Below are 14415 nucleotides of genomic sequence, written 5' to 3' on the forward strand. Positions count from 1 at the left end.
TGGCATCATTGCAATGAATACAGTTGTACAGTTAACTGGATCAGCTACTGAATAGACAGAACGAGCACTCAGGAAAATTTGATATATGCTAGTTTTTAGAGAGTAGTCTTTCTCAAAAAACAAAAACAAAAACAAAATAACAACCAACCAACCAATCAAAAACCAAAACCTTGAATTCATGATCTGTAGCTATTTTCAGTTTTAAAGCATTTATTCAAGAAGAGGAGCCTATTTCAGGGCTTAGAACTTCTGAAGCTCTTAGGAACACCGCTCCAAACTACTTCTAAAATAAGTAGAACTATACCACAGTCTTCACAATGCAATGACCTTAGACTTGAGAGCAAAATAAGGGAGCAAGACCTCGCCTGCCATCTGTTGGTGACAAAGGAGCCTGTCTCTGCCTGCTGTGCCTGGTGGCAGCCGTCAGTTTTGCTGCTTACCACGGCGACTTACCAAGAAGAAATTGCTGATGACTCTTTACAGCAGAACTCGTTCACCCCAGGACACTTGCCTCCTCTTCCCTGCTCTATTTCTCTTCCCGAAGTGTCTCTCCACCTGCCTCACTAGGTTCTGCTCTCTCTCTTTCACTTTTGTATCAGTCAGAAGAGAAAGAAAAACTAACATGCTCAGGCAAAGAGAACATCGTGAAAGTGTTGGAGTAGGAGTTTGGTGCTCAGAGAAAGAATGAATGTGTCCTTATGGTACATTGGTGGCCACGGTGGGAAATAGGGTTGTCTGTTAGTGGAAAGGGACTGTGGAGCATTTGCTTGTGGGATCGTTTCTTTTCTTTTTGTTTGTATTTTGGGTCAGACCCAGTGATGCTCAGGGTTTAATCCTGGCACTCAGGGATTACTTCTGTCAGTCCTGGGGGGTGTGGGGGCATATGAGATGCCAGGGATGCAAGGCAAACAACCCACTCACTGTACTATCACCCTGTCCCCCTTCTTTTCTTATCTGTCATTACTAACATGTGCACTCCAAAGAGCAGAGATGTTTGTAGGTTGTATTTCTAACTTGCCAAATACTCATTTTCCCCCTTTTCTGCTTGGTGACAGAAGCCCCATCCCTGGCTCAGCATTAGCTGGGAGAGACTGCCAGCCAAAGGGTAACTTTTCCAGTCTCTCTTGTAGCTTGATCACCTAAGCAATTGCCAGTAAGTTGTTCTTAAATTTACTCTTTATATTCCAGTCGGCCTTACAGTGATTGCCCACTTCTTACAGGCTAGATCGGGACACGGTGAGGATGAGCTAGAAGCCTGTGTCCTCTATGGACAGAGAGAGCTGTCACCCACTGGACATAAACCTCACCATCTTTGTACAGTGAACTAGAGAGAAATGGTGCTCTACTTTAATAGGACTGGGTTATCAGAAGATATGAATCTTCTTCTTCTTCTTCTTCTTCTTCTTCTTCTTCTTCTTCTTCTTCTTCTTCTTCTTCTTCTTCTTCTTCTTCCTCGTCCTCCTCCTCCTCCTCCTCCTTCTCTTCCTCCTCCTCCTCCTCCTCCTCCTTCTCCTCCTCCTCCTCCTTCTTCTTCTCTCTCAGAGCTTGTATTATTGAAGGCTGTGGTAGGATCCAATGAGAAGGGGCCATGGACAAGCCAGGAGGAAGGGTCTTGCCTGAATACCCCGACTCCACCCCTGCATCCTGGTGCTACTTTGATATTGAACTTTAAGCCTGAAAACTGTAAGATGATAAATTTCAGTAAATTTGTTTAAATTTAAATACACTCAGTACACTTGTTTAAACTTTGTAGTCTGTGTACTTGTTACAGTGGCCCCTGTAGGACAAATACAATCACTTTGTCTCTACCCTAATACTCTGCTATGACACTGTACCTAGTTTGGTGCCTGGAAATGAGTAGGTGTGCAATTTTTTTTTCTTTTTGGGTCACACCCAAGATGCACAGGAATTACTCCTGGCGGTCCTCAGGGGACCACATGAGATGCTGGGAATCGAACCTGGGTCGGCCGAATGCAAGGCAAACACCCTACTTGCTGTACTATCTCTCCAGCCCCAAGATATGCAATTTTATTTAGAAGAGGATGAATATACACAACACAAAGACAATATTTGATTTACATAGTGCTATCAAATGTAAAGGACTTTAAAAGATTATTTCTGTTCATTCACTCCTTCATCTTGAGATCACCTTGGTTACATATTTGCAAGCAAGTGAAATCTCATCTTTTCAACTCTTACCAGCGTCTTCTCTTCCACCATGTACTCCAAATCTATGCAGTCTCAGCTGTTAATTTGATCACTTTCATTATTTCATAATTTTCAATGATTGCAATGGTCTAATGGTCACATCTCTAGACCAGATCCTATTATCTCTTGATTACTTTGTGAGAACTACATGAAAACCATACCTTTCCTATTGAGTATGAGGTTCTGCATGTACCCTATTGCACTTTTATGAGCTATTCTTCTCTCTGATCAATTTGCCTTTTGATTTTATTCGATCAGACCCTTGGTTTTTTCAGTCTGGCATTGTGCTCTCTGAGGCCATCTTCCTTCCCCAGCATTCCTGAAGTTTAGGGGCAATCATATGTTTAAATTCTAAGAGGAATTTGGGGCTTACCAGGTGGAGTTTTTGGAAAACCTCTCTGAAAGAGGGATGAAAGAATGATAGCAGTAATAATACTATCTTTCCCCTTGCCCCGATTCTTGCCTTCCTAATTCTCTGGAATCTGGGAGTGCTAGCAGTCACACTGAAATATGTAGCACTGAGCAGAAAAGGAGGTAAACTCTGCCCTGGATGATTTTTACATAACTGCCATATCATTCCTAGATTGACCATTTCTTTTACATAACGTGAAGGACACTTTTTTCTTTTTTGTTTAAATTTTATTGAATCACCGTGAGATAGTTATTAGCTTTCATGTTTGGGTTACAATCACAAAATGATCAAACACCTATCCCTCCACCAATGCAAATTCCCTACCACCAATATCCCCAGTATACCCCCCCTTCCCACCCTCCCTCTGCCTCCATGGCAGACATGATTCCCCATAATCTCTCTCTACTTTTGGGCATTATGGTTTGTAATATAGACACTGAGAGGTCATCATGTTTGATCCATCATATACTTTCAGCACATATCTCCCATCCTGACTGATTCCTCCAGCCATCTTTTTCTTAGTGATCCCTTCTCTATTCCAGCTGCCTTCTCCCTTTGCTCATGAGGCAGGCTTCCAGCTATGGAGCAATCTATCTGTCCCGTGTGTCTACTATCCTTAGGTGTCAGCCTCATGTTGTTTTATACTCCACAAATGAGTGCAGGAAGGATACTTTTCAATCCATTTCCCTTTGCAGGCAGGTTCCTGCAATAAGCAGCTGAACACAACTGCTGTTGCAGAATCTGTGTCTGAATCTGAATCTATTGCTGACGTTGAGGGAAACAATTTTCCTACCAAGTGCAAACCAGCAAACACATAATCCATATGTGTGTATCTATAGGCATATAGATATACACAAAAACATGTTTAAGTGTGTATATACATGTGTATTTAGACATGCAGATGCATACACAAGCAGATGAGAGTCATGTTGATGTTGGTGGGCCCCACGGGTGACTTATGTGAAGTGGGGAGGAGAAAGTCACTTTCTCCCCAACCGCCTCTGCCACCCGAGACCAAAGGTTACTGGGTTCTTGTCTCGCCTCGCAGAAAGGAATTTCAGGAGTAGACAAGCAGTGAAATGAATAGATTTTATTTGGAGGATTTTTAGGTGTGGAGGGAGAGAGCGAGAGAGACAGTAACGTGCTCAAGAGAGAACACGGGCTTCTCCAAGGGCGGAGAGAGTCCCTACACACATCCTAGCATTAGACAGAAAAGCATGAAAGTACACGTCTCAAGAGGAGAGATGCGGGCGACACATGTGCTCAGTCCTCATGTACTCAGTCACGTGGACGCAAGCAGCATATGAGCTCAGGCAGCATATGCGTGCCCTTCCTTTGTTCAAGGTGGCCTTTATAGGGTTCCTCCAACCTGCCCCCAGGTGGACCATTTGCTAAGGAGGTTACCAGGGGGGTTGGGAAAGGTGATGGTCTTCTTTGAAATTCCTTTCCTGGCCTTTTGTTTCTGCAGGAGCTTCTTTGGGTCTGTTGCTGGAAGCCAGGTGAGGGTCTTATTAAGCCTTAGTTCCTGTTTTCCTATTTTCTGCAGGGCTGGCTTTTGTCATGCCTTGGGAGGGGGCCTACCCGGTCTACCTGCCTACATCAAGGTAATTAATAGCCCTGATTTACAGGTAGTATGTACTCATGATCATAAAAACTTATAGCTATAAAGAAAGGCCTTGATGATAAAGGTTGAAGAGCTAAGACCAGGAGATTATCCTGTACTATAAACCAGAGGTTCACAGACTTATTTGGCCTACTGCCCCATTTCTCAGAAAAAAGAAAATGCAGTTCCCCTCCACCTCAATCTACCTTTGTTGTGAAAACATATGAAAAGCATCCCCCTACAGCACCCAAAGCTACCCCTCTCCATTATTATAGAGCCTCCTGAGGAGTAGTATTGCCTAGCCCTCAATATTGCAGAGCCTCCTATGATTCAGTATTACCCACTTTGGGGGAAACTGAAGAAAACAAAGAGATCTGGGTACTTTAAATATGGTTTCTCTTCTTTCATCTCTCTGAATCTAGAGTACATGCCTGCTGCCTTACCTGTTTCTACTCTACCTTTCTGACACTAATCCTTTCTGGTCTGGCAGCTGACCCTCTTCCAACTGGAGCTGCCAATTCCCTGACTCTAGGAGGCCACTGATCCCAGATTCATCAGGGTTTTGAGGTAGGCAGGTAGAGAGGGAAAGGTTCTTGGCAATGAAACTTGGATTAACAAAGTTTCATGGAAGAATTCTAGGACTGATCCACCTTGTGGGTACAGAAAACAAAGACCTGATAAGACCCTGAGGATACAGACCCCCTCCCCTTGAAGTTCCTCAAACTCCCTACCTGTCTTTTTACCTTTTTTCTTTCTGCCTCACTTTGCCTAGAGCTAAGCCTGCTGACTGCCTCTATTAACATTTGTATTGATCTCTAGTAGTCTTCTGCTGAGACTGGGTGAGGAAAGGATTTTCTGTCTAGGATTTAATCTCTCGCCCTAGGTTTCCCAGAATCTTCACTAGTGAGCTTTCCTCCTGTTCCTCCCATAGTGAACGGTGAATGGTGAAGCGAGAGGGGTGCCTTTTTGCAGAGACCATTCAGATGCTTGCCTGGCCGGTAGAGAACTTGGCCTTAGTGGTTCAACATTGTGACTTGAGACTGGCAGCTATGGCAGTGCCACCCTTGACCGTACGTTCTCTGTGGAATCGCAGGCAGCCCACTCGAGCTCCGTGACTTTAGAGGAACTTTAAGAGTGCCAGGTCACGGAGCAACAAAATCACACCCGATAGGAGGACCTATCGGGGTGCTCATGCACGCACACATTCACATAGAGGTTATTACATTCCTCCCCCATCACCCCTAGAGATTTCCAAGGGACCATACCGCCACAGCAGATTTTCACAGATTACCTCCTTTCTCATGGATTTCTTCACTGCATCTGTCCCTTCGTGGTCGCCATCCTCCCCACTTCACATACGTCACCCATGGGGCCCACCGACATCAGATTGAATGGTGCAAAAAGGACCAAGTAACTGAATCAGAGCCAGATCTCTTTGGGGGAATGCAATTCATTTCCTGTCTGTGAATTTGGGCTTATTTGCTTTTCTACGTCTGTCTACTTATCTCTAAAATGGCATGTCTATTACCTGTCCTACTGGGTGGTTTTTGAGGATGAACAGACACAAGTGCAGAGAGACCCTGGTTGGTGCTTTGACTCTGCAGATAGCAATCACTTTCCAGAAAGCTATCAATATAGAGAGTTAAACTATTGTTATGTAAAACAAACCATCAAGCCCCAAATTTCACTTTAATCTGTCGTTTGCTTATTTAACCCTTGTCATGTAGATAAGTGGCTGATAGCTCTGATTTTCAGAAGCTTCAACTGATTTGAATGATAAAAAGGTAGAGATTGGGGGAAATTCTGCCCCTTTGATAATCTCTATAAGAGGTAGGTTTAATTGAAGGCATTTAGAAAATCTGCATCTCTTGTTAATCTGGCAATCCTAAAAATAAAGGCATGTTCACTCCAACTTGAATCAAAAGTCCAGAAGCCATGTGAAATACAAATATTTGGACAAGGGCATGGATTTTATTCATAATATATTTTTGCAATATATTAATAATGGAGAATAGCACTTATTTTTACACTGAGTATAATTTCTCCTGGAGCACTCTGGAGCTTGTTTGGGGTTGAAGAATACTGCCATATTTTTCTTCATCTCTTTGGTTTTTGGAAGTGGGCAGGAATTTTCCAGCTGAGGGTCTGCCATGGTTATTTGTGATGGTTATTTGTGATGACTTTACCTTCAAGCAGTTTGAAGATGAGAAAGACCATGACTTCCGCACTTCCATTTTGGAAAGAAACAACGAAGTGTGGATTAACAGAAGATCAGAAAGACCCAGGCATTGGTATTCCACAGTTCATTTCCTTTCACGAATACCAATTTCTGCAGCAGCCAATAATCACTGGTAGGGCTCGAGGCTCATGGCCTGAAGAGAAGTCACCTCACCAGTCAGTTTCCATGCCCAAGACAAGGGTGATGATGAGGAACCTGGTTCTGAACCTCTCCAGGTCTCCTGGAGGTGCTGAAGGTTCATTCTTTGTCTTGCAGATGGAAGACTTGGACACCATTGTACAAGATATTGGCAAAAATGCCTCCATGAGGATCTCAGTTCACAACGTCACATTGTGACAAAGCTGCTTGGAGGGCCCCCCATTTTAACCAGAGAGACCAAGGCACCATGAAGTAATGCAAAGCATATTAGTAACAATAACAAGTGGAACAGAGTCCAACTGTCTCCCCCGAAAGAAAGGCAAGTCCAATAGGAAGGGTCAATAGCCAGTCTTTTTTCTTTCTCTTTTTTTATCCAAGTGATTCTGTCCATCGGAAATTGTCCTTCTGTTCCTCCATTGTATTGAAAGTGTTTTCATTTATGAGTCTAGCGCTCACTTAAAAAACATACACTATTAGCACCAAGGCAGCAATTTATTCCCAGAGATCACATGAAATGGAACACTTAACATAATTAATGGCTGGTATAAGTTGTGACATCACTAAAGTACTTATTGGCTAATGATAGTTAACTAGAAATGCCACCCCCCCTCCCCAAAAGACTCATGTAGCACCGTGATAGCGGCTAGATTGTTTTAAAACACAAATTACAATAAAAAAGTAACACTAAAACATTTACAGATAAAAAGTAAACAATAGTGTACCGTGATAATGAAGGATCACTTTTGTCAGAGTACTACATATAATGTAAGGTAAAGGCCCTCCCGTTGATCGTCGATTTGCTCGAGCGGGCCCAGTAACGTCTCCATTGGAGACTTTGTTGTTACTGTGTCTGGCATATCGAATACTCTCGGTAGCTTGCCGGGCTCTCCGAGAGGGGCAGAGGAGTACGTAAAATGCAGTGGTCTGACTGCAAGGGACAAAATAATGCAAAAGGCAGCCATAATAGAATCATTTTACGTACAAAAATATTACATCACAATAAATAATTTCAAACATAAATATTAAATTTTACATCATTAGGATATCCCATATATATACACACATATATACATCCATATGTATGTGTGTACATATGTGTATATATATGCATATGCATACACACACAAACACACACATCTTCACACAGACACGCACACAGACACACACACACACACACACAGGCACCCAAATTTAAGGTGGAGGTATTGCATTACGATCCTTCATCCTTCCCATAATGGCTTCCTCTTGAGAGCACCTGAAAACAAACAAATTAATCAGGAAATGCCCACTACGCGCTGAGATGCCATAAACCAAATTAGCTAAGCCATACATATTTTAGATACATAATTAAAAATAATATTTTCCCTAGGTTTTAGAAGGGATATAAGCTTCCTATTGGAAACATAGATATTTCAGAGGGAGTACAATTTTTTAAAAAAATCTATCTTGGGCAGGAGAGATAGCTCAATGGGCTGAGTGCATGCTTTGCATGCAGGTGTCCCGAGTTTAATCCCTGCTACCACATGGTCCCCGAAGCACCTTCAGAAGCAACCCCTGAGGGGCTGAAGTGATAGCATAGCTGGTAGGCATTTGCCTTGCACGCGGCCTACTGGGGTTTGATTCCCAGCATCCCTTATGGTCCCCTGAGCACTGCCAGGGGTAATTCCTGAGTGCAGAGCCAGGAGGAACCCCTGTGCATTGCCAGGTGTGACCCAAAAAGTGAAACAAAAACAAAAACAAAAAGCAAACAAAAAAAAAAACAAACCAGAAGCAACCCCCTGGACACAAAGCTGTGAGTAATCCCGAGCACAGCTGGGTCTGGCTCAAAACCAAAAACAACAACAAAATACACTAGCCTAAAATCCCTCACTTGAGATACTGGTCTTTCAATACTATGTTTTCCTGGTTTTGATTTTTCTATAGCTAAATGGCCAGTCATATATACTCAGTCAAATTCAACTATATACGTATATGTAATTTGTTTTACTTGGTACGAATTATACAAAGCACATATAAAATGGAGAGTGCTAGTGGTACCTCATGACTTTATCAGCCTTTATCCCACCCCCCTTTTCTCTTAGCACCCACTTTCTGTCCAGAGCCATTCCATTTCCAAATAAAGTGGTCAACAGCCCAAATATTGGTCTCCTCAGATCTGTCAGGATTACGAACAACATTACAGGGTCACAGCTGTTACAGCTTAAAGAAAGCTGTACGATCGTCATGTACAATGGATCATTTTCCTTTTGGCCTGAAATACCTGGCCAGGAAAAAGAATGACATACTCCGTCCAACAGAGGGAGAACTTGCTAGCAAAATGGATATAGTTAGACTAGGGATGGTCAAACTTAAATGTGTATCACTTAATCACTTAACTTCCCGTTAGTCGTTGATTTGCTCGAGCGGGCGCCAGTAATGTCTCCATTTGTCCCTGTCGCGTGCTAGTGTAGCCCAATGTGTATGATTCAGGGATTTGTGAAAATAGATTTCTAACAAGTTCCCAGTGATGGTAAGTATACTAGTTCTTGGGTCACACTCTGAGGTGCAAGTGTGTGGTGATTGGGACCATCGACTCTGGTGTAGGACACTCCTGGATTTGGCTCAAGCCAATTGTGACTCAAGCTAATTGCTTCAATGATGTATCCTCATTGTTTCATCTGGAAAATGAGGATAACAGCCCCACCTTGTGGTTCTGTGGCGAGAAGTCAATGAAAATAATGTCTGATAGAAAAGGTTCAAGGAAAAGCCTTCTTTCCTTCTCCTGCTGCTTATTTTTCATGTCGTACTTTTACTGAGTGTTAGTTCTCAACAGGCTAATCTGGGCATCACCCACACTAAAATTCCCAGTATTAAAAATACGCGTGGCTTAAAGAAACTTTGGTACACCTACATAATGGAATACTATGCAGCTATAAGAAAAGATGAAATTATGAAATTTTCATATAAGTGGATGGACATGGAGAGTATCATACTAAGTGAAATTATTCAGAAATAGAGGGACAGACATAGAATGACTGCACTCATTTGTGGAATTTAAAGTAACATAATAGGAGACTAACACCTAAAGATAGTAGAGATAAGAGCCAGGAGGATCGGACCACAGCGTGGAAGCTGGGTTAGAGAAGGGACCACTAAGTAAATGTTAGAGGGATTGCTTGGGATGCATGCTGAAAGTAGACTATGGACCAAACATGATGGCCACTTAGTACCTGTATTGCAAACCATAACAGCCAAAAGTAGAGAGAGAGAGAGTGAGAGGGAATGTGTCTGCCACAGAAGTAGGGGATGGGATGGGGTGCAGATGGCGGGAGGGATACTGGGAACACTGGTGGTAGAGAACGGGCACTGGTGGAGGGATGAGTGCCCGCTCATTGTATGACTGAAACATAAACATGGAAGTTTGTAAGTCTGTAACCGCATCTCATGGTTATTCAATAAACAAACAAAAACATGAGTCCTGGGCTGGAGCGAGCACTCTAAGGGTAGCATGCAGCTGTGCAGATCGGAACCCAGATTCCCATCTCTGGCACCAGCACTGCTGACTGTAGCCCCCAAACAAAGTGATGATACAAATCTTGGATTCTCTAGAAATGGCACCCAGGAATCTGAGGCGGGAAGCCCTGGGACTTCAGAGCCCGTGGAGGAGTCCAGCTGGTCATAGTTATGAGGACAGATGAACAGGAGAGAGAGAAAAAAGCAGATTTCTACGGAGTGAGCTTCAAGATGCTGAATGATTAGGTGCCTGTCTGGGTATCATTCAATGGCCACACTCGTTTGCCAGTGATGAAGCTGCAGAAAGAATCAAAGAGGGGAGAAGCGAGAGACTTACCTTGACTATAAAACTCGAACCTGCAGGCCAGTGCCAGAGGACGGAGCGCATTTCCCACAGTAACCACCGCATTTGCCTACAACTCGGGTACCATCCTGCAGAGAGATGCATCGCCTTAGACTCACACTGACTAGCTGAGTCTAAGCAGACTGCTTGGTCAGTGGTGTCAGAGTGTTCAGTGGCTTTGGGAGAAATGGGCCCCCACACACAGCGGGTAAAGTGTCTGAAGAGAAGCAGAGCCCAGTACGCTCAGCAAGGGCTAAAAGCAATAAGCAGCAAACTATCGACTGTCGGTCGAATGCTGCCACCTGTTTCTGGAGAGCTATTAAGTCAAGAGGAGTTTTGCCATTATGAAATGGTTGAGGAGAAGCAAACCAAGAATTATATTTCTTGACATGTGAATCGGATAAGAAATTCAAATTTCCAGGTCCATGGTTAAAGACTGGAATCCAGCCACACTCACTCGTTCTCCTCATGTCCTCAGCTGCCTGCCCAAAACAGCCGCTCTCACTAACACTCTCTGCTGCACAGTGTACAAAGGCATGGCAGCGGTTGGACTTGACAGTATTTGGAAGGCCATGGTCTTTGCTCTAGCACATTTTACTTTACTTATTATTTTAAACTGTCCACAGCGGGTAGGGCATTTGCCTTGCATGTGGCCGACCTGGCTGACTCGAGTTCGATTCCTCCGCCCCTCTTGGAGAGCCCGGCAAGCTACCGAGAGTATCTCGCCCACACGGCAAAGCCTGGCAAGCTCCCTGTGACCTATTCGATATACCAAACACAGTAACAAGTGTCACTATGGAGACGTTACTGGGCCCGCTCAAGCAAATCGATGAACAATGGGAGAACAGTGACAGTAACAGTGATTATTTTAAAAATTGCATTAATTTTAGAAATATTTTGGGGGCGTCTCAGGCAGTGTTCTGTAGTCTAGGGACCACTCCCAGCAATTCTTTGTCCAGTGGGCCTGTGGTTCAGTGCTGGGGCCCAAGGATGCAGTGTTAGGGATTCACCTAGATGTGCTCAGGGGCACTTTATTTCTTTTTTGGCTGTGGTGGGGTCTTACTCCTGACTCTGAGCTCAGAGATAACTCCTGGTGGGCTCAGGGGTTCATAAGTGCCAGGGATTGGATCTGGGTTGGCCTTGAGCGAGGCAAGCACCCGACCCACTGTACTATCTCTCTGGCCCCAGCACTTCCGTTTAAAAATTACTGTTTTATGTCATCCGATCAAAATGAGAATGGAAAACAGTGGACTTTTAATATTGCACTTTTAAGGCACAGTGGTCTGTGGATGATTCAGCCACCAAATTTCAATGACAAAGCATTGCATTTGTCATGACACACTAAAAGAAAATACTCTACCCCACTGTTAAGAACTCAGCACTTACCACACTATTTCCATTCACAGGAAAGCAATGGGAAGAGATTTAGAAAACTTAAGCAGTATAGTTCATGATGTGGCATAATCTCTCTCTCTCTCTCTCTCTCTCTCTCTCTTTCATACACACATGAGCAAGTTCTAAGTGCCTTATTTATTTGCTCGAGGCCCTCCCGTTGATCGTCGATTTGCTCGAGCGGGCCCAGTAACGTCTCCATTGGAGACTTTGTTGTTACTGTGTCTGGCATATCAAATATATGCCTTATTTATTAGCTAAGCAAAATAATATTTTACCAAGGGTGAGTTAATACAATTGAAAAATCATAATAGTTTAGGAAATGTGGCCAGAAATACAATCTAAAATGGCTATCCTCTGGGAAAATCAGCTGGCCAAAATCTCATGAACTCTGGGAGCTACATCCATGGTCAATGAAGAAACAAGGAGAATAATTCTGAAGCGTTTTCTAGGTTTCTCCTAAGTCAACAGATGTTCTCGATGCTGTACAGCTGTTTCTTTGAAAAGACAAGAGGGAGACAGAAGTGACGGAAGCATCAGCCTATAGGATGCTCTGGTGAGAATGATAGGTGAGCCAGTTTCTGAGAGTTCGAGAAAACACAAATCTAGCACCCTGAAGAGCATCTGCTAGGATTTGGTGGTTACTGACAGCAGCAAACAGTGTAGAACAGAAATAGCTTCAGTCATACAAACTTTCAAGTCTGTGAAAATCTAAAAAGCTTATGATTATTTACTGTATCATTGGTAGGTACTTTGTTGAAAATAATGATCAGGAGTTACAGAACCAATAAAGTCACTGATGAATTTGCTTTGCAATCATGAGCTGTCATGGTCCTCCTGTTGTTCATCGATTTGCTCGAGTGGGCCCAGTAACATCTCCACCGTGAGACTTGTTGTTACTGTGTCTGGCATATCGAATATGTCACGGGGAGCTTGCCAGGCTCTGCCGTGCGGGCGAGATACTCTCGGTAGCTTGCCGGGCTCTCCGAGAGGGGCGGAGGAATCGAACCCGGGTCGGCCATGTTGGCTGCGTGCAAGGCAAATACCCTACCCGCTACGCAATCGCTCCAGCCCTATCATGAGCTGTAAACTTTTTAAATTAGTACTAGCAGCTACCTTATGTCACCATACAACACAGGTATAAGTGTGATGACTGACCACAGGGAGTATTTACTGTGAATGTTGAACTTGGGACCAGATGACGCATTTTGTTGAACAAGAACTCTTAATCACTGCAGTTGGACAGTAGCTGCTGATATAGACTTGGTATTCCGAAGACCGAACTTAGAATGACAAGGCGAAACTACTTTTAGGAAAATTTTATGATTGTGCTCCAACCATTTCAGTGACCACGCTATTGTAAATTTCAGCACTATTCAGTCGCTTCATATGCTTTCTAAACTCAAAAGTTCAAGTGAGAAGCTACGTCTCTATTCCACACAAATTTATACTTGGATGTATTTCCCCAGCGTGAACTGAGTTCCTGCAGTAATTTTTGGACTTTGATGTAAGTGCAACAAATTTTCCCATAGTACAAAATGTATCTAACAAGGCAATTGAAAAGCTTCTATCTCCCTTTCAGCAGAAGTGATTACTCTACAATGTAATGACATGCTAAAGGCAAATACAGAGACGGAAGTCTAATAATTTGAATTTTCTGCAAAGTATAAATATACCCAAGTAGAACTACATGATGTGAATAATAGCATGCTTGAAAATACCTATCCCTGTAAAAATATCCATTTATAAAAATAAATTACAGAAAATCCCTCTTCAGGAAAGGAGCAACAGATACACATTTATAGTCACTTCTGATAATTCATAAATTTGGTAAAATGTTGTTATCCTTCCCCAATGTTGCGTTCTTCAACTGGGAGTTCTGAATCACAAAAAGTTGTATTTAAATATTATATTTTAAATTTTGTACTTAAATATTATATTTTAAATTTGATCAATTTGTATGCAATGTTACCGCTTGTCATATATAAATACCTATATAACATCTGATTTTTGTTTCTTGCCTGGAAACTCTAAAATATTTTTGATCTGGTTCTTTAAAGCAAAGGTTTTCCCTAGCCTGAAGCTCATGTATGTCTGTTTTCCTCTCCAGAGTTCTCTCATTCCTTCCTTTCCCTCTACCCTCCACCTCTGCAATTTTTAAAAAATTATTATTCTGATAGGGCTGGAGTGATGCACAGAGGGTAGGGCATTTGCCTTGCACGCGGCCGACCGGGGTTCAATTCCTCTGTCCCTCTTGGAAAGCCCAGCAAGCTACTGAGAATATCTCGCCCACACAGCAGAGCCTGGCAAGCTCCTCGTGGCATGTTTGATATGCCAAAAACAGTAACAAAAAGCCTCCCAATGGAGACGTTACTGGTGCCCGCTCAAGCAAATCAATGAACAACGGGAGGACAGTGCTATGGTGCTATTCTTCTGTTGTGCACCTTACAAGATATCTGTGTCTATTCACAGTGGTATAAATACACATTTGTTGAGTGAATGAATGAAAAAAGGTGATGCTGACATGTCCATCTTTTTCAAACCTAATTCCTATTTTCTGTTAGTTCATTCTTCTAATGCTTTACTAT

The 14415-nt window shown here is 42.9% G+C and overlaps 1 protein-coding gene across 1 annotated transcript in view; it reads right to left on the reverse strand.

Annotated features, from left to right (window-relative positions):
• Positions 1-7509: 7509 nt before the first annotated feature.
• ADAMTS9 (ADAM metallopeptidase with thrombospondin type 1 motif 9) overlaps positions 7510-14415 on the reverse strand; it is a 179780-nt gene continuing 172874 nt past the window's right edge. The window contains exons 39-40 of the mRNA XM_056129367.1: positions 10430-10524; positions 7510-7855 (exon numbers count right to left, since the gene is read on the reverse strand). Coding sequence (XP_055985342.1) covers positions 10435-10524 — 90 coding nt within the window. The 3' untranslated portion in view covers positions 7510-7855; positions 10430-10434. The remainder of the gene's footprint in view (positions 7856-10429; positions 10525-14415) is intronic.

This window comes from Sorex fumeus, unplaced genomic scaffold (assembly GCF_029834395.1).
Source record: "Sorex fumeus unplaced genomic scaffold, SorFum_2.1 ptg000072l, whole genome shotgun sequence".
Lineage (NCBI taxonomy): Eukaryota > Metazoa > Chordata > Mammalia > Eulipotyphla > Soricidae > Sorex > Sorex fumeus.